Below are 24,091 nucleotides of genomic sequence, written 5' to 3' on the forward strand. Positions count from 1 at the left end.
TAACAGTCTTACCATGGAGTCACAGTTAGACTGGAATGCCTCAGGGGGACTACTGAATGCCTCATTTGCCTGCAATGGGTCATCCTGTGTGCAGGATGAGCAGTTTACCTCACTTGGTGCTTCTTTCCCTGTTGGATGAGTTACACCTTTAGGGAGGTGTTTACTGGGCAAACACGCAACATACCTTTATAGCCTGGAATATTATAACGTAGGATTAAAACATGCAGCATCCTATAGCATTCCATAAAATCTAAATCCTATACACATTCTTATAACACTCACTAGATGAACCCACAGGTTAGCCAGATTCATTTCCAGTTGTGCATGTGTCAGGGTACGTCTACACTACAGCACTAATTCGAACTAATTTAATTCGAATTAGTTAATTTGAACTAAGCTAATTCGAACTAGTGCATCTAGACCTAAAAACTAGTTTGAATTAGCATTTTGCTAATTCGAACTAGCAAGTCCACATTGAGTGGACCCTGAACCAAGGTTAAGGATGGCCGGAAGCAGTGCCGGCAGGGCATCAGATTAGGACTTAGAGCATGGAGCTGCTGTCTCAGGCTAGCCAAGGACTGTGCTTAAAGGGACCCGACCCCCACCCCGGACAGACAGTTCTCAGGGGTTCCCCAATTGGAGTGCCCTGAGTGCCCACACTTGGCACATCACAGCACTCGGCCATCAGCCCAGCTGCACATGCCGCAGGCTGCCATCTGGGGCGGGGGGGAAACGGGGGGCTGCAGGAGAGCTTCCACCCCAAGGAGCCCGCAGAGCCACCCCAGCCCTCCCCATCGGGGGCTCGTGCCCCATTCCTCCCTCACCTCCTTCAACTTACCCCTTCCTAGCCCCCTTCCTGATGTACAAAATAAAGGACACGTGTGTTCAAAAATAGAAACCCTCTTTATTGAACAAAACTTGGGGAGACTGGGAAAAGGAGGTGAGAGAGGGGAAGAAAGAGGGTGGGAGAGGGGAGGGCAACTAAAATGATCAGGGGTTTGGAACAGGTCCCATATGAAGAGAGGCTAAAGAGACTGGGACTTTTCAGCTTAGAAAAGAGGAGACAGAGGGGGGATATGATAGAGGTCTATAAAAGCATGAGTGGGGTGGAGAGGGTGCATAAAGAAAAGTTCTTCACTATTTCCCATAATAGAAGGACTAGAGGACACCAAATGAAATGAATAGGTAGCAGGCTTCAAACTAACAACAGAAAGTTCTTCTTCACAAAGCAAATAGTCAACCTGTGGAACTCCTTGCTGCAGGAGGCTGTGAAGGCTAGAACTAGAACAGAGTTTAAAGAGAAGTGAGATCAAGTCATGGAGGTTGGTTCCATGGAGTGGTATTAGCCAGGGGGTAGAAATGGTGTCCCTGGCCTCTGTTTGTGGAAGGCTGGAGATGGATGGCACGAGACAAATGGCTTGGTAATTGTCTTCGGTCCATCCCCTCCAGGGTACCTAGTGTTGGCCGCTGTCAGCAGACAGGCTACTGGGCTAGATGGACCTTTGGTCTGACCCAGTACGGCCGTTCTAAGCTCAGGGCTCAGGGTCGAGGGTCTCAGTGGACCACCTTGATTTTCATGCAAACCTGCTCCTGGGTGGCCAGGCTGGCAGCTATCCTGCCCTAGATGGCCACTTTCCTGTGCCTAGTGCGGAGGTCGTGGATGAGGTCCACGATGTCCGCACTAGACCAGGCGGGCGCCCACCTCTTGCGGTCCCGGGCAGGCCTTCGGGAGCCGCCAGGCTGGTCCCGGGAAGAGGCGGAGGGCTGGGTCGCAGCGGGTGGCTGGTTCGTGCTGTGCCAGGTGCAGGGTCTGCTGGCTGCGTGCTGGCAGGCTTGCACCTGGCACAGGCACCGTAGCCAGCCTGTGCCCCTTTAAGGACTCCGGGGCCGGGAGGGGGGCAGAAGAGTTTCCCTGGTGGTGTCCAGAGTGGCCACCAGGGAAAGCTGGGGAGGGCTAGCCTCCCACTAGTTCGAATTAAGTGGCTACACAGCCCTTAATTCGAACTACTTAATTCGAACTAGGTGTTAGTCCTCGTAGAATGAGGTTTACCTAGTTCGAATTAAGCGCTCCGCTAGTTCGAATTAAGTTCGAACTAGCGGTTCGCGTGTGTAGCGCCTACCAAAGTTAATTCGAACTAACGTCTGTTAGTTCGAATTAACTTTGTAGTGTAGACATACCCTCAGTGTTCAGTGAGACCTGTGGCCTTGGCATGAGCTGACACTGGTCTGCCAGCATCACGCCACAAAAATTATAAAATCCTATGCCTCAGTAATATCCAGCACCAGTTTTGCATGGATCTAAATAAGCATTTCTTTCACTTCCCACCCTCTCATACAGCACTGAAGGGTTCCTTCTCATTGACTCTGCCCATCAGCTCTGAACTTGCACCCACTGCCAATCTTTTGCTTTATGCCATATTTGCTGATGGAGAGGTAGCAGCCGATGTGGACGTGTTCACAGTCAGCAAGTGCTTCAAACACAAGGTGAGTGTTGTCCTGGGATGTTGAAGTGGGGGTTGGGGAATGGGATGTGGGGCAGAGAGGCGATCTGGCTGGGACAATGTGCCCTCCACTATCTCTGTGCCCTTCTGTCTGTGTTTCTAGCAGGCTCTCACTCCCATGCTTCCTCTTTCTGCCAATCTCTCTCTCTCAGTTGCATGGCTCATGCACCCACTTTGTTTTCTACCCTTCTTCCATTTGGTAAACACATCGGCTACGTCTACACTGTCATGATTTTCCGGAAATGCTTTTAACGGAAAAGAGCGTCTAGATTGGCAGGACGCTTTTCCGCAAAAGCACTTTTTGCGGAAAAGCGTCCGTGGCCAATCTAGACGTGGTTTTCTGCAAAAAAGCCCCGATCGCCATTTTCGCGATCGGGGCTTTTTTGCGGAAAACAGTACTGTGCTGTTTACACTGGCCCTCTTGCACAAATGATTTGCGCAAGAGGGCTTTTGCCCGAATGGGAGCTTCACTGTATTTCCGCAAGAACACTGACGATCTTACATGAGATCATCAGTGTTCTTGCGGAAATTCAAGCGGCCAGTGTAGACAGCTGGCAAGTTTTTCCGCAAAAGCAGATGATTTTGTGGAAAAACTTGCCAGTCTAGACACAGTCATCTCTCTCCTCCTGTAGGTGACACTGGCCTTCTCAGAGACGGAGGACCTCCCAGGGTCGAAGGTCAGTCTTAACCTGAAGGCTGACCCTGGCTCCCTGTGCTCCATCCGTGCAGTGGACAAGAGCGTCCTCCTCAAGGAAGATAACATCATGACACCAGAGAGTGTGAGTAAACCTGCTCTTCCTCAACCACTAGGTGACCCCACTCTGGCCAGGCTTGCCCCATGGAACGTGCCAGGTGAGAAGCATATTCTGATGTACCTAAACAGGGCCCTCTTACAAGATGGGTAAACCCAGCCACCACCAATTTGTCTGACCTTTACACTGTGTATTGATTGCCAGTAGACCTCTACCTCACTTGATCTCCTTGACCAGCAGGTGGCTGATTCCTCCCTGTTCCTCCATGGCTACTCCAGGGGCAATGCTTGGAATGAAGTGGTGGGGGCATCAGGCAGATAGGTGGAACGGGCAACTTCAAAAGAATAATGGGCACTCCCTCCAGGGAAAGTGTGGACGGGGCAGTGGGATTGCTGCTGGCCCTCTGCTTACTGTACTGGCACCTCCTCTTGTTTCACCGATGCCACATTTCTCTGCCATGAGAGTCTGTGCTAATGGTTAACTCAAGAGGCCAAGAGCCAGAACTCTTGGGTTCTAATTCAAGTTCTGCCATTGATTTACTGGGTGATGTAGGTCCCTGCCTCGGTTTCCCTTTCAGCTGGTGCGTGGGTTGTGAGACTTAAGTCACTGATGCTCAGAAGTGCTTCTGAGACACTTTGCTGTGAAAAGTTTTGGAGAGGGGCAAAGTATTATTATAGAGTAAGAAAACTGGTTACCAGTATCTAGGACTTTCTTTGGCACTATACTACAGACTGTGGCTACTCCAAATTGATGGTGATAGCAGGGATAGACTTTAGATTCCCCTGCTCCGAAAGGTTGTGAGGGAAAGGAGATTTGCCATGAACTTTTAGCAGGATGAGGCCTAAGGTACAAAAGTTCAGCTGTCCTGCTCCTTACCAGTAGAGGGCAACACACACACATACACACAATGCCCACAAAACAGACATTAGACAGGATCACAAAGAAAAAACAGTTGCTTGTCATTTCAACCAGAAAGGACACAGTCTCAATGACCTGCTAACCTGCATCCTACTTCAGAAGACATTCAAATCTGCACTTGAAAGGGAATCCTCTGAACTGGCATTCATGCTAAAATTCGACACTCTCCACACGGGACTTAACAAAGACTCCAGCTATCTTACACATTACAAAGATAGCTTCCCCAATTATCACTTCTAATACTATTAACTCACAGACATTTCCCCTTCCCCACCTCTAATATCATTAACTCACTGGCATTCACCTTCCTTCCCCCCCCCACGTCCCCCTTCTGTTCTGTAATGTGATTTGTCCTTTTCATGTGTGTTCATTTTTTTTTTAAATTGTATCCTTTGGTATTTATGGTTGTGACTATTTTCTTCCATTATTTGATCTGAGGAAGTGGGTCTGGCCCACAAAAGCTCATCATCTAATAAACCATCTTGTTAGTCTTTAAAGTGCTACATAGTCCTGTATTTTGTTTCACATACACACACATACACTTAACCCCAGTTCAGTATAGTAACTTTCATTTTCTCATCCAGGTGTATTTGTGGGGCTTGGAAGAAGATTATATGATTGGTGGCCGAGGATATCCTTATCGTGTGGAAGACTTTGAGCCATATCCTTGTCTGCCCCCTGTTCTTCCTCTCCTCCCCACTGCCCGGAACAGGCGCTCTTTGATGGGAGCTCCCTGGTATCAAAGCGAGGCTGATGTCTATAGTCTGTTTAAGGTGGGTATCTTCTGTGCTACTGCACTGAATGGCTCCTGTTCTTGACCACTGGAATTGTACATTTATGGGAAAAAGAAGAACTAGTTGAGAATTCGAAAGTGGAAGGCAGCTTTGATGAAAGTGACCATGAAATCATAGAGGGAGAACAGCAAAACAGAGACAATGGATTTCAGGAAGGCGGATTTTGGTAAGCTCAGTGTTGAAGCAAAAGCAAGCCTCTCTGTGGTTAGGCAACTAACAAAAGCTTTATTGATCAATAAGGCACAGAGTGAGCCAAACGTGGTCTCAGCAGAGCCGGGCCCAGTAAGACTCCTAATACACATCAATCCTAGTATCTTTATACCCTTAACGAAACAAGTCTGACGTCAGGGCATCCAATTACAGAAATCATCAATTAAACTTAGAAAAACAAAGCCTTATCAGCAAGATGGTGGGCAGGTACTAGGGAGTGAATCTTCCTTCTCAGCCAGCTCAATTGAAACATTCCAATAGTACATCTGTCTGGCCTGGCACATGGTGGTGATAGAAAGTTCACTCTGGTCTATGTGCTAAAGCAAGAAGCTGAAATTGTTTCTGTTATTCAAGATGGCTTCTAGCTAAATATGAAATAGTTTCCACATCAGAGAGCTGGTAGGTCAGGTCCCATGGGAAGCAAGACTAAGAGGATTAAACACTTGAAGACAGTTGGCAGTTTTTCAAAGAGACATTATTAAGGGCCCAAGAGCAAACTATTCCACTACATAGGAAAGATGGGAAGTATGGCAAAAGATCACCTTGGCTTAACCATGAGATCTCATATGAATAAAAAATCAAAAAGGGGTCATATAAAAAGTGGAAACTAGGACAAATTACAAAGGATGAATATAAGCAAACAAAAGTATATAGGGGCAAGATTAGAAAGATGAAGGCACAAAATGAGCACAATCTAGCTAGAGGCATAAAATGTAACAAGAAAACATTCTACAAATATATTAGAAGCAAGAGGAAGACCAAAGAGAAGGTAGGCCCATTGCTCAATGAAAACTTGGAAATGGCAGATGTGCTTACTAACTTATTTGTTTTGGTTTTCACCAAGAAGGTTAGTAGTGACAGCATGCCTAACAGTGGAAATGGGGTCCTTTTAGAATTTAAAATAGGAACAAAAACAAGTTACAATTACTTAAAGAAGTTAAACGTCTTCATGTCACCAGAGCCTGATGAAATGCATCCTGGGATACTCAAGGAGCTGATAGATGAGGTATCTGAGCCATTAGCTCTTATCTTTGAAAAGTCATAGTAGTTGGGAGAGATTCCAGAAGACAGGAAAATGGGGGTATGTCTACACTACCCTCCTAATTCGAACTAGGAGGGTAATGTAGGCATACCTCACTTGCAAATGAAGCCCGGGATTTGAATTTCCCGGGCTTCATTTGCATGAAGCCGGCTGGCGCCATTTTTAAATGCCAGCAGTTCGAACCCCGTGCCGTGCGGCTACACGCGGCACAGAGTAGCTAGTTCGGATTAGGCTTCCTAATCTGAACTAGCTGTACTCCTCGTGGAAGCCTAATCCGAACTAGCTACTCCGTGCCGCGTGTAGCCGTGTGGCACGGGGTTCGAACAGCCGGCATTTAAAAATGGCGCCGACCGGCTTCATGCAAATGAAGCCCAGGAAATTCAAATCCCGGGCTTCATTTGCAAGTGCAGTATGCCTACATTACCCTCCTAGTTCGAATTAGGAGGGTAGTGTAGACATACCCTGGCATCTATAAAAAGGGAAATAAGAACAATCCAGGAAATTACAGACCAGTCAGTTTAACTTCTGTGCCAAGGAAGATAATGGAGCAAGTAATTAAGGAATTCATCTGCAAACATTTGGAAGATAAGGTGATAGGAAACAGCTAGCATGGATTTGTGAAGACTAAATCATGTCAAGCCAATCTGATAGCTTTCTTTGATAGGATAATAGGTCTTGTGGATAAGGGAGAAGAAGTGGATGTGGCATACCTAGGCTTTAGTAAAGCATTTGGTACAGTTTCACATGACCTTCTTATCAATAAATTAGGGAAGTACAATCAAGATGGTACTACTATGAGGTGGGTTAATAACTGACTCAGAGTAGTTATTAATAGTTCAGAGTCATGCTGGAAGGGCATAACAAGTGGGGTTTGGCAGGGGTCTGTTTTGGGACCGGTTCTGTTCAATATCTTCATCAACGATTTAGATATCGGCATAGAGGAGACACTTATTAAGTTTGCAAATATGAAGAAGCTGGGAGGGGTTGCAACTGCTTTGGAGGATAGCATCATAATTGAAAATGATCTGGACAAACTGTAGAAATGGCCTGAGATAAATAGGATGAAGTTTAATAAGGACACATGCAAAGTATTCCACTTGGGAAGGGATAATCCATTTCACACATACAGAATGGGAAGCAACTATCTAGGAAGGAGCACGGCAGAAAGGGATCTAGGAGCCATAGTGGACCACAAGCTAAATATGAGTCAACAGTGTGACTCTGTTGGAAAAAAAGGAAACATGATTCTAGGATGCATTAACAGGTATGGTGTGAGCCTGACACAAAAAGTCATTCTTCCACTCTATTCTGCACTGATTAGGCCTTAATTGGAGTACTGTGTCCAGTTCTGGGCACCACTTATCAAGGAAGATGAGGAGAAATTGGAGAGGGTCCACAGAAGAGCCACAAAAATGATTAAAGGTCTAGAAAGCGTGAGCTATGAGGAAAGACTGGAAGAATTGGGTTTGTTTTGTTTGGAAAAGAGGAGACTGAGAGGACACATGATAGCATTCTTCAAGTACCTAAAATGGTGTTACAAGGAGGAGGGAGAAAAATTGTTCTCCTTGGCCTATGAGGATAGGACAAGAAGCAATGGGCTTAAACTGCAGCAAGGGAGGTTTAGTCTGGACATTAGGAAAAACTTCCTGACTGTCAGGGTGGTTAAACACTGGAATAAATTACCTAGGGGGGTTGTGGAATCTCCATTGCTTGAGATATTTAAGAGGAGGTTGGCTAGACACCTGTCAGGGATGGTCTAGGTGGTGCTGGGTCCTGCTGTGAGGGCAGGGGATTGGATTTGAGGACCTCCCAAGGACCTTCCTGTTCTAATATTCAGTGATCTATGAGTCTATAAGTTTGTCCTGTTACAGGCTAATGTGGCTACCCTTCTGAGGTAACTTCCGTGTGAGTTTTCATGAATTAGTACTGAATAACATCTGGCCTGATGTTCTGATACTGCACGGTCTAACTTTTGAGCAGATTTACAACATGTCAAAGTTGACTTTGTTCATTAATTGTTTTTAATAGATTTAGTGGAGTTGATTCTGAGATGACCGTTATCAGGGTAAAACCTGGGTATTTCCATTGACTTTGGTGAAGGTGAAGAATACGCGCCAACATTTATCACATACGTGTCTGCATTCTGCCACACATTTTCTTGAGCCTGACAATGTCACATTTGGATTCAATATGAACATACAAAATTTTGCAACATGTTGGGTTTCATTGTTTCATTAATTACAATTTGTTTTTTCTTTCATTGTCCCTCCTTTTCTCCCATTGATCATTTTTGCATTCTCTCCATTTTCTACAGCATTTGAGAATGAAAATTTTAACCAACACCAAAGTGAAGAAGCCCGTTTCCTGTGTACGGCCAACCTATGAGAAAAGAATCTTACAGTCTGCCAGAAACCAGCATGATGATGTTGATAATGGTGAGAACTGAATACAATCTTCTGCTGATTCCCTGTGAGAATGCCTCTGATCAAGGGAAGCTAAGCCCCACCTGGCACTCTCCTTTCTCCTCTCTGAACCTGCTGCTGCAGTTCTGGACTCTCTGTGAGTGAGGGAACTAATTTTCCCCTGTTGCAGCTCTTGTTTTATATACAAAAAACATAATATGAAGGACCCACGTGGGCAAAGAGAGGTCCAGCTAACTATATTTATTAATTATTTATAACATGCAGGGCCAACTACATATACATATTCCTGTCCTGCCTGGGTTCTGAGGGCTTCCAAAACATACAACATGCTAAACACCATGGCTACGTCTACACTGGCCCCTTTTCCGGAAGGGGCATGTAAATTTCATGAATCGTCGTAGGGAAATCCGCGGGGGATTTAAATATCCCCCGCGGCATTTAAATAAAAATGTCCGCCGCTTTTTTCCGGCTTTTAAAAAAGCCGGAAAAGAGCGTCTACACTGGCCCCGATCCTCCGGAAAAAGTGCCCTTTTCCGGAGGGTCTTATTCCTACTTCAAAGGAATAAGACCCTCCGGAAAAGGGCACTTTTTCCGGAGGATCAGGGCCAGTGTAGACGCTCTTTTCCGGCTTTTTTAAAAGCCGGAAAAAAGCGGCGGACATTTTTATTTAAATGCCGCGGGGGATATTTAAATCCCCCGCGGATTTCCCTACGACGATTCATGAAATTTACATGCCCCTTCCGGAAAAGGGGCCAGTGTAGACGTAGCCCATTAGAAGTCTAATAAACTCCATCCAACACTTGCAAAATGTGGAACTGATTACAACTGCTCCACAGCTCACAGAACACCACTTATGGGAGAAACTGTGGCATCAATACCATCACATGGACTCTACCTGAATGTCAAGACGGCCTTGTTACTAGAGCTGAATTATTTGTTCTCTCTAAGGGTGTGTCTACACTGCACTGTTATTCCAGAATTATGGACATTATTCCAGAAAAAAATACTAGCATCCAAACAGCAATTGTTTTATTTTGAAAGAAATTTGAAATAACAGAGGGCTTTTTCTGACATTGGTAAACCTCATTCTATGAGGAATGATGCCTCTTCCAAAAAAGTTCTTTCGGAAGAGAGGGTATGTGGATGCTCCACTGCTGCTATGTTGAAATAGCTCCTCCTATTCTAAGGCTCCTCCTATTCTAGACTACAGGGTTTTGTTGACAAAAGTGGACTTTTGTCGACAAAACTATACCTGCATCTACACTGCCACAGAGTTCTGTCTACAGAAGGCATTATTACATCTATAGTGTCCTTTGCATCTACACTGTCATGTCGACAAAGTGGCTTGCTTTGTTGACAGAACTGGATGTAGTCTAGATGTACCCTAAATTATTCTAAGTTATTCCTCCCCAGTGTCTCCTGGTCATCTACATTACGGGAACCTGCCTCAGACTAATTTTGAGGCTTCCCTGTAGTGTGAATGTTCTATTTCAAAATAAGATATTTTGGGAGATCTCTTCCGGAATGGCTTTTTCCTAAATAAGCTTGCAGTGTAGATATACCCTAAGGCTGTGTCTAGGCTGCACCCCTTTTGCGGAAAAGGGATGCAGATTAGACACAGCACAATTGCAAATGAAGCGGGGATTTAAATCTTTCCCGCTTCATTTGCATGAACATGGCTGCCGCTTTTTTCCGGCTCGGGGCTTTGCTGGCAAAAAGCGCCAGTCTAGACGGGGATCTTTTGGAAAATAAAGCCTTTTCCGAAAGATCCCTTATTCCTGATTTCCGCCTCTGCGGCTTTGCTCCTGTCTCCCTGCTGTGCGCCTGTCTCCCTGCTGTGCTCTGGGGCAAAGGAGCAAAGCCGCATGGGCAGCGGGGTCCCGCCGCCTGTGCGGCTTTGCTTGGGTCTCCCTGGTCTGCTGGGGGGGGAGGGGGTGCAGCTAGTGCGCCCCCCCCCCAGCAGACCAGGCTTTTGTTGTGGACGCCTGGGGTAGAGCAGCTGGGGTGCTGCCGGGTTGGTCCTGCGGGGACCTACTCGGCAGTGCCCCAGCTGTTCTGTCCCAGGAGTCCAGATTCTGCCGCTGTTGAAACTGATCAGCGGCTGATTCCAGGAAGCCAGGGGCAGAGCAACTCTGCCTAGGGCTTCCTGTAGTCAGCCGCTGATCAGTTTCAGCAGCGGCTGAATCTGGAGCCAGTTCTGACTTACATACAAATTCAACTTAAGAACAAACCTATAGTCCCTATCTTGTACGTAACCCGGGGACTGCCTGTACTTAACATCACGTACATCACAGTGTCTCCACCATCAAAAGGACAGCTATATCATCTCTGAAATCTAACCACAAGATGGTGGCTGAAAAAAAACATTCTACACGCTTCCCAAGTAACACAAACAAGGGAACTGAGCCAGACTCATTATATCTGGCCATGGCCGTCTTGCTGACATGATATCAGGACTCACAGAAATCATCCTCAAACTACTCACCACAGAAAGAGCTCCTTTCCTCCCGGACACAACCAACTTCCTCTAGAAACTCCACAACATTAATGCCTTCCCACAGAACATAGCCTTGCTGCCATGGATGTCAACTCCCTACACAGCAGCATCCGTCACAACGAGAGCATAGCAGCCTACCTCCAATATTTACAATACAATGGACACTGCTCAGCTCTTTACCCCAAATACATCTCCAAAATCATCCATTTCATTCTAACCCATAATCATTTTACATCTAAGAACAAACATTGTCCAACTAAGCAAACAGCCATAGGTATTAGGATGGCTCACCATAATGCCATCCTTTCATGAGTCACCTCGAAGAATAATTTTTGAAAAATACAACATACAAGCAATGATATGCCTGAGATATATTCATCCTCTGGACAGACAATTTAAATTGTCATAGACTTCCACCACAACTTTATTAACCACTGATCCTCATTCAAGTCTCTTGGAAACAGTCCCACACCAGCATTAACTTCCTGGACACCATGATTAGCTTCACCAATGGAACCCAACAGACAACTATACATAAAAACTCACAGATCACCACATCCATCTTCATAAATCCAGGCTCCCCAAAAACTTAAAGAAATCTGTTATCTATAGCCAGGTTCTCAGATTCTGCAGAATATGGTCTGAGGAAAACGTTCAGGATATACACAAAAATCACCTTCACTGAACAAGGCACTCCACTAGAGAAGTAGATTGAATCATGGAATTCCCCTATACTTAGCCCTGTCTCCAACTTCAAAATGGATGTGCTCAAACTGGAGAGAGCCCAGGGGAGGGTAATGAAAATGAATACGGGACTGGGGTGGAGAGGTTGAGGGAACTAGGCTTATTTAGTCTGCAGAAGGGAAGAGTGAGGGGGGATTTGATAGCAGCCTTCAATTACCTGAAGGGAGGTTCCAAAGAGGATGGAGAGAGGCTGTTCTCAGTGGTGATGGATGGCAGAACAAGGAGCAATGGTCTCAAATTACAGTGGGGGAGGTCTAGGTTGGATATTAGGAAAAACTATTTCCCTTGAAGAGTGGGGAAGCACTGGAATGGTTTCCCTAGGGAGGTGGTGGAATCTCCATCCCTAGAGGTTTTTAATTCTCGGCTTGACAAGGCCCTGGCTGGGATGATTTAGTTGGGGTTGGCCTTTCTTTAAGCTAGATCAGAAGTTCTCAAACTTTTTGGGCTCTGGAGCCCATTACATGTGTAAAAATTTATGCGGAGCCCCAGCGGTCCACTGATTGTACGTGTTGTACCTATTGATGGTTCTAGTTTGTCAACCTCGCAGAGCCCCTGGAGATGTCTCGCGGAGCTCTGGGGCTCCGTGGAGCCCAGTTTGAGAAACACTGAGCTAGATGGTCTCCTGAGGTCTCTTCAAGCCCTAATCTTCTATTATTTTAAAAACTGGTCACCCAAATACCCAAGGAGAACCTGCTTCAATACATCATTAAACTCCCCTCTGGCCACGCACCCTAATTATCACCTACCATCACACACTGGAACCCCTATGGGGGCTCATCAAACTACACCCTATACTCAGTGGGGACTCAATACTGAAACACTAAACACATGCTAATCTCCACTGAAATACTAAACACAGTACATCTTAACTGACCTGCCCCTTTACTCCCCACAGTCATTCCCTCGCTTGTTTCTCAAACGGGCGTTGAGGTGACACCAAGCCCCAAGGAGGAAAAGACAAAACCACGGACACATTTTCCAGAGACCTGGATCTGGGATCTGGTCCCCGTTGGGTAAGTGACCCCAACAGATCCACCTAGGAAGAAAAATCACAGGTAATTCCTGAGCATGAAACCCTCTGCCATCTCCAATGAGTGATGTGCCTCACTTTGTAGTACCTCATGAAGTGATTCAACTACTCCTGTAGTCTAGGGGCTGAGGAAAAGCCTTTGCTGGAAAATGCCTACCTGTACAGAGTGGAACCTTCTGTCTGTCCCCAGCAGGCTTCTCGTGTTTCCCAGGCAATATATCATGTACACAACAGGCACCCAAAATTTGAAACATTTAGCCCTCTCTGACAGTCTTCTAAAGGACAAACAATTCCATTCTCTTCCCCCACCCTTGCCACCAATCACATTCCCCCCAATCTTTACTCCCTGCTTTTTATTTTGGAGTTTGTGAAAATAAAATAATTTGCACTGAAGAAATGGGTGCTTTAGAGATGAAAGGCTTGTACCTCATTTCCCTGTCATTCCAAGTCAGCCAAAGTTCTAAGCCAGCACTGGATGGAAACTAGTGCCCTACAGGCAACAAGCTCCATGCCCCATCCATTTTGCAGTGAGGTGGGAAAGGCGTCTCTGCAGGTCACTGCTCCTGACACCATCACAGAGTGGCAAGCCAACATGTTCTGCATTGCGGATAGCGGTTTTGGACTCTCCCAGCGAGCCACGTTCACAGTTTTCCAGCCCTTCTTTGTGGATGTGAGATTGCCCTACTCTGTGGTCCGAGAAGAGACCTTCACCCTAAATGCCATTGTCTTCAACTACCTGAAGGAATGTATCCAGGTGAGTGCTCGCTACCCCACACCGCACGTGAGCCCATAGTGTTTGTTCCAGAGACCGGGCACACCACATTTTGAGGTGTCCTGGTCATGCACATCGGGTCCACATCATGCAGACTGATATTCTGCAGTAGCAGAGCTGCTGTTTGCCTTTTACAGCTGCCAGGTGCCCAGTGTGTTTGTTCCCCTCCTGTTCAGGTGAACACCAGCCTGGCTGAGTCTCCGGAGCTTCGGGTGGAATCTTGCCCAGATTGCCAATACACAAGCTGCCTCTGCGCTGGTGAAGCCAAGACTTTCTCCTGGACTGTGACCGCCACCAAACTGGGTGAGGCAGTTGAGAGGGCAAAGGGGGCAAGAGCAAATGTGAATGCCCATCTGTCTGCCCACATGTCCTTCCCTCTCTCTCTCCCCTTGCAAGCCTTCAGCTTTGCTCTCCTGTCACCTTTCCAGGCAAGGTGAATGTCTCTGTGAGCACCGAGGCTGAGGAGGCACACGACCTATGCGGCAATGAGATCGCCGTGACACCCCCACGAGGACGGACAGACACGGTGATACAAGCCCTCCTTGTCAAGGTCAGTCGAGCTTCAAAGGCAACAGGTGGGTCCAGCCCTGGGGCGAGAGGGGCTGGGAGGGATGTGGCTCTCCAGGAGGACATCAGCCCCTCAGGCATAGATAGGCCAGCACTGGGACAGCAGGGTCAGGGAGGGGAAACAAGGGGGCAGGGAGAGATGAGGTCTCTTCGCACACTGCTCTAGCAGCACTCAGGCAGCAGAGTCAGGGAGAGGAAAAGGGTCAGTAGCCGCCTCAGGCACAGACAGCCTGGCACTGGAACAGCAGTCTTCCTTTCTGCCATCTCCTTTCAGACATACACTCCCTTTGTTTCCATAGCCGGGCGGGACCCTCGAAGAGAAGACTCACAACGCCTTCCTGTGTGTTACAGGTATGGATGGGCTAGTACCGTAATTGCTCTGGCTTGTGAAAGAGGCTGCTGTGTAATTTCAGAGCCCCAAATAGCAGAGGCACCTGTTCAGAAAGAAAACACTGAGAGCACCGTTCCTTTCGAAAGGTGCAAGGGCACAAGTGCCATGTCCATGGTGCTGTTACACTCAATGCCGGGAGCAGCAGCTACCTGGGGGAGAAAGGTAGTATGCACAGATCATGCTGACAGGACCTTCAGCATCATGTTTGGTCCTGCCTTCTTCATATACTCCAAGTGGTGCCTCCCCCTGCAGTTCTGGGCCCATGATTCTAGCTTTCTCCAATCACACACATTGTTAATTCTTGGGCTTTGTCTTTCTCAGAGGATCCAGTTACAGAAGAAGTTTCCCTGAAGCTGCCAGAAGGAGTCTTGGAAGGATCAGGCCGAGCCATTGTCTCTGTCATTGGTGAAGACTTTCTCCCCGTTCCTTTGCTGCCAGGGGGAAGGGCTCATGCAGCATCTGGCACTAATGCTGCATCAATCCACACCTCTGAAAGCTATATTAAAAACCAAAATCCTTTTCTGGAGCCACTGCCCTTCCAGCAGAATGATCCTCATTGAAATGGACCCTCAATGGTTTGACTGGGAAAGGCAGCCTTTGGGAGAGACCATGCCACAGATCTGAACATTAGGGAAGATTTCTTGAAACCAAGCCTGAAAACTCCACCCTTTGTTCAGATTTTATCCCAGTTTCAGTCTCTGGCAACCCCTGCCACAAATAAATCCTCCCCTCTCCTCAGCATTGCCGCCCTCCAGATAACTGAGGGTTTGCATCTCCCTGCTCCCCTTAGCTGTTGCTCAGCCAAAGGAAACAGACTTAGTTCTTCTTGTATCTCCGTACATATAATCCCTCAAGAGACCCATAATCATGTACTTCTTTCCCTAGAGGCTGCTCTAGTGTTCATGGGCTCAACTGCACCCACAAAAATTGTGAAAACCAGGGTGTGAAAATGGGTGAACACACTTCTGCTCGCCTGGCGCACAGGGCCCTGGGGTGACGTGTGATTTGGAGAGTGACCCACCCCACAGGGGTAGTGCCCGTGCCTCCAGGCTTGTCCTGCTCCCTGCTCCCCATGCCCAGAGCGGAGAGCTGGGCCCCGCCCTTTGGAACATTGGGAGTTTATGCTCCAGCCCGGCTCCATCCTGGGACTTTCCCTTTGCACCAGGCGGGGATTAAGATTGTGGTGCCAGGGCACCATGTGCTGCTGTGGTGGTCAGGGCCTCTCAGCAGGTTTGGAGAGTGCACTTCCAGAACCAGGAGGCAGCATCCACCCCTGCTTTTCACTGAATTCCCCGCAGAGTCCTGGTGAAGTTCTAGTGCTGGGGCTGAGACCTGCAAAGGTATTTAGGCCCTAACTGGCACCAAAATCAGTGGCAGTTGGGCCGTATTTTGCAGAGCTACTTCAGAAATTGGGCTTATTTCAGCCTGTGAGGGCTGGCTTGCATCTTGCTGCTTTTGTTTTTATTGGCTCCTGGCAAGCAGAGCAAAGGGGGCAAAACGGGGGGGGCAATGGGGCAAGTTCAGAGGTGCACAGTGGACCCACCACAGTCCAAGAACCCAGACTGTCACACTGTGTTGAGGTTCTTTCAGGGCCTGGCTTGTTTTGAAATGAGATTTGCTTGGTTTTTGGCTCCTTCTGAAAGTCGAGGGCTTATTTACAGTGTGTGAAAGTTGGCAACCCACACCAGGTCCATACAGAGAGACATGATCAACTCCCTGTCCTGTGATATTATGCCCGGGCATATCCCAATTCTCTTCATGGTGTAGAAGTGGTAGGAGCAACACTGGGGGAGTGATCTGATTGTGTGTTTTCTCTCCATTCTCAACCTCCAGGGGATATCATGGGCGCAGCCTTAGAGAACTTACACCAGCTACTTCAATTGCCCTTTGGCTGTGGTGAACAGAACATGGTCATGTTTGCTCCAAACATCTTTGTACTCCAGTACTTGGAGAAGACAAAACAGCTTACCCCGGAGATCAGAGACAAAGCACTGGAATTCATGAAGACCGGTAAGTGGTGCCAGCAATGCCAGAACTAGGGAGAGACAGAGTGCTGCTACACTCCCTGCCTTGAAGTGGTTTCCATCATATGCTGGGTTTCCATATTGGTTCAGTGGCCTTCCCAAATTGCCAGGCACAGCCCTGCCCACGCTCTGCCTCCAGAACACCAGCTGTAGGCATACTGAAATGGAGTGTTGCTGCCCCTGAACGCCTGCTGGCTCTGGGGTTGGGGAGGTTGGAGTCGTGCCCCCTCCTCCCACCCCGGTGCTCCAGGCTGGGGTTCACATGCTCGTCCTCCCCTCTCTAAGGGGGAAGGGGACGCGCTCTGAACCCTTCCTCCCCTCCTTGTGGTGGGGAGCCTCAGCAGAAGGGGTGAGGATCTAGGTGGGGCTGGCAGCCTGCCTCTGGAGTGGTGCAGAGCATCCTGATCATGCCAGGATAGGATCTAGGAGGGAACAAGCCGCTTTTGGTAGGTGTGGAGCCATCTTATGGAAATCCACATCTGGGCTACAATTCGAGGTGCTGCAAGTCCTCAGGATTGAGAGACCATCCCAGTCCTCCTGTCTCCCCAGGTTACCAGCGCCAGCTGCTCTACAAACATGACAATGGTTCCTACAGCGCCTTTGGGAAGCGTGATGCTGAGGGCAACACCTGGTAAGTGAGCAGAACTGATGCCCTCCAGCCACACCTATGGCCAGGAGTCTTAATGGCAGGAGCCTTCCTGCTTCTGAGGCCAATGGATACAGCGCTCCTCTCTGCTCTGCTCTCTGCAGGCTGACAGCTTTTGTGGCTCGGTCCTTCGGCCAGGCCAGCTCCTACCTGTACATTGATGAGCGGCATGTGAAGGATGCTGTCCGCTGGCTGGGACAGAACCAGCTGCCCAGCGGCTGCTTCCAGAGCGTGGGGAAACTCTTCAACAATGCCCTGAAGGTATGGACACTGGAGGAGAGGGAGAAGCCCTACTAGTGGGGAAGAGGAGCGGGGTCCCCGGCAGCTCCCACAGAATAGTGCTGTGCTCCCACTCACCATGGGGAAGCACCCTCCCCACACAATGAACTGACATTGACAGGAGTGTTACAATGTCAGTGTCCTCTCCCTTACTGCTTTGCTCTCCTCTGGAGTTCAGGATAGCACTACAGGTGCTATGCACATTGTTTCTGGGCCATCTAGCACAATGGGCTCTGTGTACAAAACAAAGATACTTTTTTCCAACTCCTGCCCCACAGCTTGGAGAGTCAGTCTGGGCTCTTTCCTTCTCTCGCATCATTACCAGCCATAAAGGCTCTGCAGGACACATTACATTCCCCTTGACACCTGTGCAGCTTCTTTGCGTTATGTTTGCCTGGCTGCAAATGACAAAATCTCAGAAAAGCATCTTCTTCTTTATTATTTATGAGCCTAGCAAGTCCCCAAGCTGCTATGCATGGAACATTGTGTGAATCTTTGGAGCCAAATCTTTTCAGAGATCAAGAACATCCAGAGGTCTCATGATACAGGGAGACCGTGGCCTGGTATTGAGACAGGTCCTCTGCACCTGCTCTGATTAACTTTTCTGACTAAGGATTTCTCTAGCCCAATTTGCAGAGCATGACTATTTGGTCTCCATGCAGGTTGCTTTTCACTGTTCCCTTTGCACCGCCGTTAATCTGACAGTGCTTTCCTTGTCTCTCAGTGAGGGATGTCTAGAAGTATGTTTCCCATGTCAAGGAAGTAATGCGTGGCCTTGCTGCTCTTGTTTCACCTCTTTTTTCTGCCTCTCTGGGCACCCTGCAGGGTGGCGTGGATGACGAGATCTCGCTGACGGCTTACATCACTGTCGCGCTGCTGGAGTTGCACATGGAGAAGAATGTGAGTAGCTCCTGGATGTACACAGGGTTTGGGGGAACCCTCCACAGCCCCAGGGAGCAGGGAATGGTTGGCCCAAAGTAGGGAAATCCACTGCCACTTCATTTCTGCTTTGCACTTCATCAGCATGGAGAAAGCAAAGGGCTGGGGATTCAGAAGTGGCAAGCAGCTTTTTAGATTACAAGCTGACAGTCCTGTGCTTGGTGAATTGAATGTGAAATTCTAAGTGCCAGGTTCTCATTTGCCCCCAAGCTGCTGACTATCACCACAGGACAGGGAGGACCAAGATAATTTGACCTTCTGCCTGGGTCACTCAACTGAAATTTCTGGTTATAGTGACATCCCACTGTACTTCTCAAAGCGTGTTACTTGTATGATGTCAGCCTCAGCATCCCCCTCTGAGGCAGGCAAGTACAAGCTGCTTTTTACAGACAGCAAACTGGCTCAGAGAGAAAGAATGCGACTTGCCCAAGGTAGTACAACACGTTAATGGCAGAGTCAGGAAAAGAGCCCAGTGACCCTATCTCGCAGTCCTCTGCATTAGCTATAAGAAATCCTTCTGTACCAAATAAACACCAGGATCCCCATTGGAAACCAGGCTCTGCATGTGAGTCAAACTTCCTTGGGCAATAACATACAAACGGCATCCACCTACCCAATCTGAGCCAAGCTTCCTGGGAAAATACCTTGATTAAACATGGGGGCTGTGTCTACACTTGCACCCCTTTCCGGAAAAGGGATGCTAATGTGACCAGTCGGAATTGCAAATCCGCGGGGGATTTAAATATCCCCCACGGCATTTGCATTTACATGGCTGCCGCTTTTTTCCGGCTCGGGGTTAAGCCGGAGAAAAGCGCCAGTCTAGACGCGATTTTCTGGAAAATAAACCCTTTTCCGGAAGATCCCTTATTCCTACTTTCCCTTATTCCATGAGGCGTACAGCTAGTTCGGATTAGAAGCCTAATCCGAACTAGCTAGTCCGTGCCGCATGTAGCCGCGCGGCACGGAGTCCGAACTAGCCGGTATTTAAAAATGGCGCCGGCTGGCTTCATGCAAATGAAGCCTGGGAAATTCAAATCCCGAGCTTCATTTGCAACTAGCGGGGTAGTGTAGACATACCCAGAGGGAATTACACCTTCATCTGCAACAGAGACATACTGCATTTCAGTGGCTGTGTTCAGCACCTTGAGGGGAAATCCTTCCAGGGCATTAGATTGAGACTAGTTCCTGACAGCTGTAAGTGGCCTAACCACCTTCATGTTCCTTTCTAAGGGCACCATGGTGGACGACGCTTTACTCTGCCTCAAGAAGGCATTACATGATGTGAACAGCACATATGCCCAGGCCTTGATGGCTTATGTCTTCACACTGGCCAAGGACGTGGAATCAAGGCAGCAGCTCTTGCAGCAGTTAGACCAACAGGCTACCAAACCTGGTATGGTGCCTTCTTTTAGTAGCTACTCTGACTGCTGGTAACACCCAATCCTGACAAGTTCTGAGCCCTGGCAACTTCTTGTGGTATCATTGGGCCAAACCCTGAGGTCCTTAGTAAGTTTATTCTGCTATTAGTCAGGCAACCCCCTTGCTACTGAAGTGAAGTTGGTGGGAATTCGATCTGAGTAAAGACTAAGAGCTGGAAAATTTCAGTTAGGCTTCTGAGTTCCTAATTAGGCACTTCTGATAATCCCACACAGTGAAAACTGAATCAAGACCACAGGACATGACACAGGTAAAGAGCAATGGGCACATTCATCTTCATTTGCACAGTACTGAATTGGGCAGAGCTCCACCAAGAACAATATCAGAGTAAAACAGACGAGAGGAGAAAACCATAGCTCTCTGGTGGCTGCACTTCAGTGCTCCCACCACCACCCTGGGTAATTTGTAGAGACCTTGGACTACATTTAAGAGATGTATCAACTACTGTCTGAAACAAAACCTCTTTTCTCTTTCTCCCTTGGTCTCACTCTCTGCTGGTTTCTGATAACTTAATTAAAATCATTATAACTGGCACTCAAGTAGTGTAGCCTAAACCTTTTATTGAAAGACTTCAGAGAAGATTGTAGATCATATGCAAGGTTCCCCCTATGCTGCGCTGTAGCATGGCCCCACAGCTGCTTAATCAGCCCTGCCCAGCTAGGGTCTCAGGGCTCCAGGCTCCATGCACGGAGCTGCCTGGCTGGGCAGGGCTGACTGAGCAGATGCAGAGCTATGCTGCCACACAGCTTAGCGGGAACCTTGGTTATATGGGATTGTATTGGCTCCAAAAATCCTCTTCTATTTCTTGGAAAGACTGTTCAGCTTGAGTCACTTTGGAAGTAATTGGTCCAAATCTTCCGTGCAAGAACATTATTGCTTGCAATGTCAGGGTTAGAAGGTAGAGAAGGCCCTCAACATCCATTTGTTTTAATGGTGATCAGGGTACTCTACACATTGCAGACCTGAAGGGGAAGAATCCTCTGGGATGTTAACATGAAGGGGAAAGGAGTCCAGGACAGCTGGCAGTATTTTAAAGAAGCCTTACTGAAGGCACAGAAAGAAACCATCCCAATACGTAGCAAGAGAGGCAAACATGGTAGGAGACCAGATTGGCTTACAGGGGAAATCCTTGGTGAACTTAAGCACAAAAAGGAAGCTTACAAAAAGTGGAAACTTGGACAAATGACCAGGGTGGGGTTTAAATGTATAGCTCGAGAATGCCGGGGGGTTATCAGGAAGGCGAGAGTGCAAATGGAATTGCAACTGGCTAAGGATGTGAAGGATAACAACAAAGGTTTCTACAGGCATGTTAACAAGAAGAAGGTGATCAGAGAGGGTGTGCGGCCCCTATTGGATGAAGGAGGTAACCTAGTGACATGATGTGGGGAAAGCTGAAGTACTCAATGCTTTCTTTGCCTCTGTATTCACGGACAAGGTGGGCTCCCCGACTAATGCACTGACACAAGATGGGATGAAGATGGACAGCCGTGGTGGGTAAAGAACAGGTTAGGAACTATTTAGAAAAGTTAAATGTACACAAATCCATGGGTCCGGACTTAATGCATCCGAGGGTACTGAGGGAGTTGGCAAATGTCATTGAGGAGCCTTTGGCCATTGTCTTTGAATAATTGGCGATTGGGAGTGATCCTGGATGACTGGAAAAAGGCAAATGTAGTGCCCATCTTCAAAAAAGGGAAGAAGGACGATCCAGGGAACTATAGGCCAGTCAGTCCTACCTCAGTTCCTGGAAAAATCATGGAAGGGATCCTTAAGGTATCCATTTTGAGGCACTTGGAAGACAGGAAAGTGATTAGGAATAGTCAGCATGGATTCACAAAGGGCAAGTCATGCCTGACCAATCTGATTAACTTCTATGATGAGGTAACTGACTCTGTGGACATGGGAAAGTCAGTGGATGTGATATACCTTGACTTTAGCAAGGCTTTTGATATGGTCTCCCACAATATTCTTGCCAGCAAGTTAAGGGAATAAGGATTGGAAAAATGAATGGTAAGATGGATAGAAAGATGGCTAGAAGGCCGGGCCCAGCGAGTAGTGATCAATGGCTCGATGTCAGGATGGCGGTCGGTTTCTAGCGGAGTGCCCCAAGGTTCGGTTCTAGGACCGGTTTTGTTCAATATCTTTATTAATAACCTGGATGAGGGGATGGATTGCACCCTCAGCAAGTTTGTAGATGACACTAAGATGGGGGGAGAGGTAGATATGCTTGCGGGCAGAGATAGGGTCCAGATTGACTTAGACAAATTGGAGGATTGGGCCACAAGAAATCTGATGAGGTTCAACAAGGACAAGTGTAGAGTCCTGCACTTGGGATGGAAGAATCCCAAGCATTGTTACAGGCTGGGGACCAACCAGCTAAGTAGTAGTTCTGCAGAAAAGGACCTGGGAATTACAGTGGATGAGAAGCTGGATATGAGTCAACAGTGTGCCCTTGTAGCCAAGAAGGCTAATGGCATATTAGGTTGCATTAAGAGGAGCATTGCCAGCAGATCCAGAGATGTCATTATTCCCCTTTATTCGGCTCTGGTGAGACCACATCTGGAATATTGTGTCCAGGTCTGGGCCCCCCACTACAAAAAGGATGTGGATGCATTGGAGAGGGTCCAGCGGAGGGCAACCAAAATGATTAGTGGGCTGGAGCATATGACCTATGAAGAGTGGCTGAGGGAGTTCGGTCTGTTTAGTCTGCAGAAGGGAAGAGTGAGGGGGGATTTGATAGCAGCCTTCAACTTCCTGAAGGGAGGTTCCAAAGAAGATGGAGAGAGGCTGTTCTCAATGGTGACAGATGGCAGAACAAGGAGCAATGGTCTCAAGCTGTGGTGGGAGAGGTCCAAGTTGGATATTAGGAAAAACTATTTCCCTAGGAGGGTGGTGAAGCACTGGAATAGGTTACCTAGGGCGGTGGTGGAGTCTCCATCCCTAGAGGTGTTTAAGTCTCGGCTTCACAAAGCCCTGGCTGGGTTGATTTAGTTGAGATTGGTCCTGCCTAGAGCAGGAGGCTGGACTTGATGACCTTCTGAGGTCTTTTCCAGCTCTATGATTCTATGCAGGGTCAGCTCCTTAGGATTCGTGTGAGAGCAAAGGCTACATGAAAACCAGGTTGGAGATGTGTTGCTACGTGGAGCTATGGGTTGATTAAAATCTATGGTTCTGTTAGTTTAAAATCAAATTTCATGTATTGGCTGAGGTGCAACTATAGTTACTTACCCCAAAGACTCTCCAGTTAACAATATCCAGATATAGGTCTTACCAGTTTTCATATATTCTTACTTTACCCCATGAAGTTCTTGAAGGGTTCCTTAGAAGTAAAAACAACTAAGAGCCCAGTAGCACCTTAGAGGCTAACAGATTTATTAGGACATGGACTTTCAGGGGTAAAACCCTTCATCAGATGAATTGGAGTGGAGTTGACAGAGTCATGGACAACAAAAATCTGATGAAGTAGGTTTTACCCATGAAAGTTTATGCCCTGTGAGCCTCTAAGGTGCCACAGAACCCCTTGTTATTTATGCAGATACAGACTAACAAGGCTACCTCTTAGAAGTGAGGGGTGAGCTAGCAAAAGGGAATTAGGTTACTGGACTTTCCTGTAAAACAACCAGCCAGAGCTCTGGGATGGCACAAGGTAAGAGGATACCAGAGCCTAGGCTCCAGTCCATGCCCAAACATTTACACCACAGTTTGACAGTCCTGCAAGCTTGAGTCAGCTGACCGTGGCAAACCACACACGTGTAATTGTGGTGCAGATGTACCCTGAAACCATAATGTGGTCCAGAGAGCTACCAGCTTCTGCACTTTCTAGCTATGTGTTCCAGCTTCTTACAGTGAAGTCTGCACAGTTTTCACCTAAACGAGTCCCTGCAAAAGCTTTTTTCTTGTTTTGTCTCTTCCTTAAAGTGCATGGCCTGCTCTGACCAGTGACTGTACTGTTCCCACATCTCTCAGGGCACATCTACACAGCAGTGTTATTTTGTTATTTCAAAATAACAGTAAGTATCTACACAGCAAACCATTATTTTGAAATAATGTTGAGCTGGAGGGCTTTTTACTCTGACTCCTGTAATCCTCATTTCACCAGGAGTAAGGGAAGTTGGGGGAAGAGTC

The 24,091-nt window shown here is 47.6% G+C and overlaps 1 protein-coding gene across 1 annotated transcript in view; it reads left to right on the forward strand.

Moving 5' to 3' along the window:
• LOC102451496 (alpha-2-macroglobulin-like protein 1) overlaps positions 1-24,091 on the forward strand; it is a 57,936-nt gene that overhangs the window by 23,437 nt on the left and 10,408 nt on the right. Inside the window, exons 15-29 of the mRNA XM_075902336.1 lie at positions 2,339-2,484; positions 3,134-3,280; positions 4,756-4,944; positions 8,532-8,652; positions 12,777-12,894; positions 13,440-13,665; positions 13,860-13,986; positions 14,112-14,233; positions 14,550-14,601; positions 14,963-15,046; positions 16,475-16,651; positions 17,215-17,296; positions 17,416-17,572; positions 18,416-18,490; positions 19,760-19,922. Of these exons, the coding sequence (XP_075758451.1) occupies positions 2,339-2,484; positions 3,134-3,280; positions 4,756-4,944; positions 8,532-8,652; positions 12,777-12,894; positions 13,440-13,665; positions 13,860-13,986; positions 14,112-14,233; positions 14,550-14,601; positions 14,963-15,046; positions 16,475-16,651; positions 17,215-17,296; positions 17,416-17,572; positions 18,416-18,490; positions 19,760-19,922 (1,986 nt within the window). The remainder of the gene's footprint in view (positions 1-2,338; positions 2,485-3,133; positions 3,281-4,755; positions 4,945-8,531; positions 8,653-12,776; positions 12,895-13,439; positions 13,666-13,859; positions 13,987-14,111; positions 14,234-14,549; positions 14,602-14,962; positions 15,047-16,474; positions 16,652-17,214; positions 17,297-17,415; positions 17,573-18,415; positions 18,491-19,759; positions 19,923-24,091) is intronic.

This window comes from Pelodiscus sinensis, chromosome 1 (assembly GCF_049634645.1).
Source record: "Pelodiscus sinensis isolate JC-2024 chromosome 1, ASM4963464v1, whole genome shotgun sequence".
NCBI classification, from domain to species: domain Eukaryota; kingdom Metazoa; phylum Chordata; order Testudines; family Trionychidae; genus Pelodiscus; species Pelodiscus sinensis.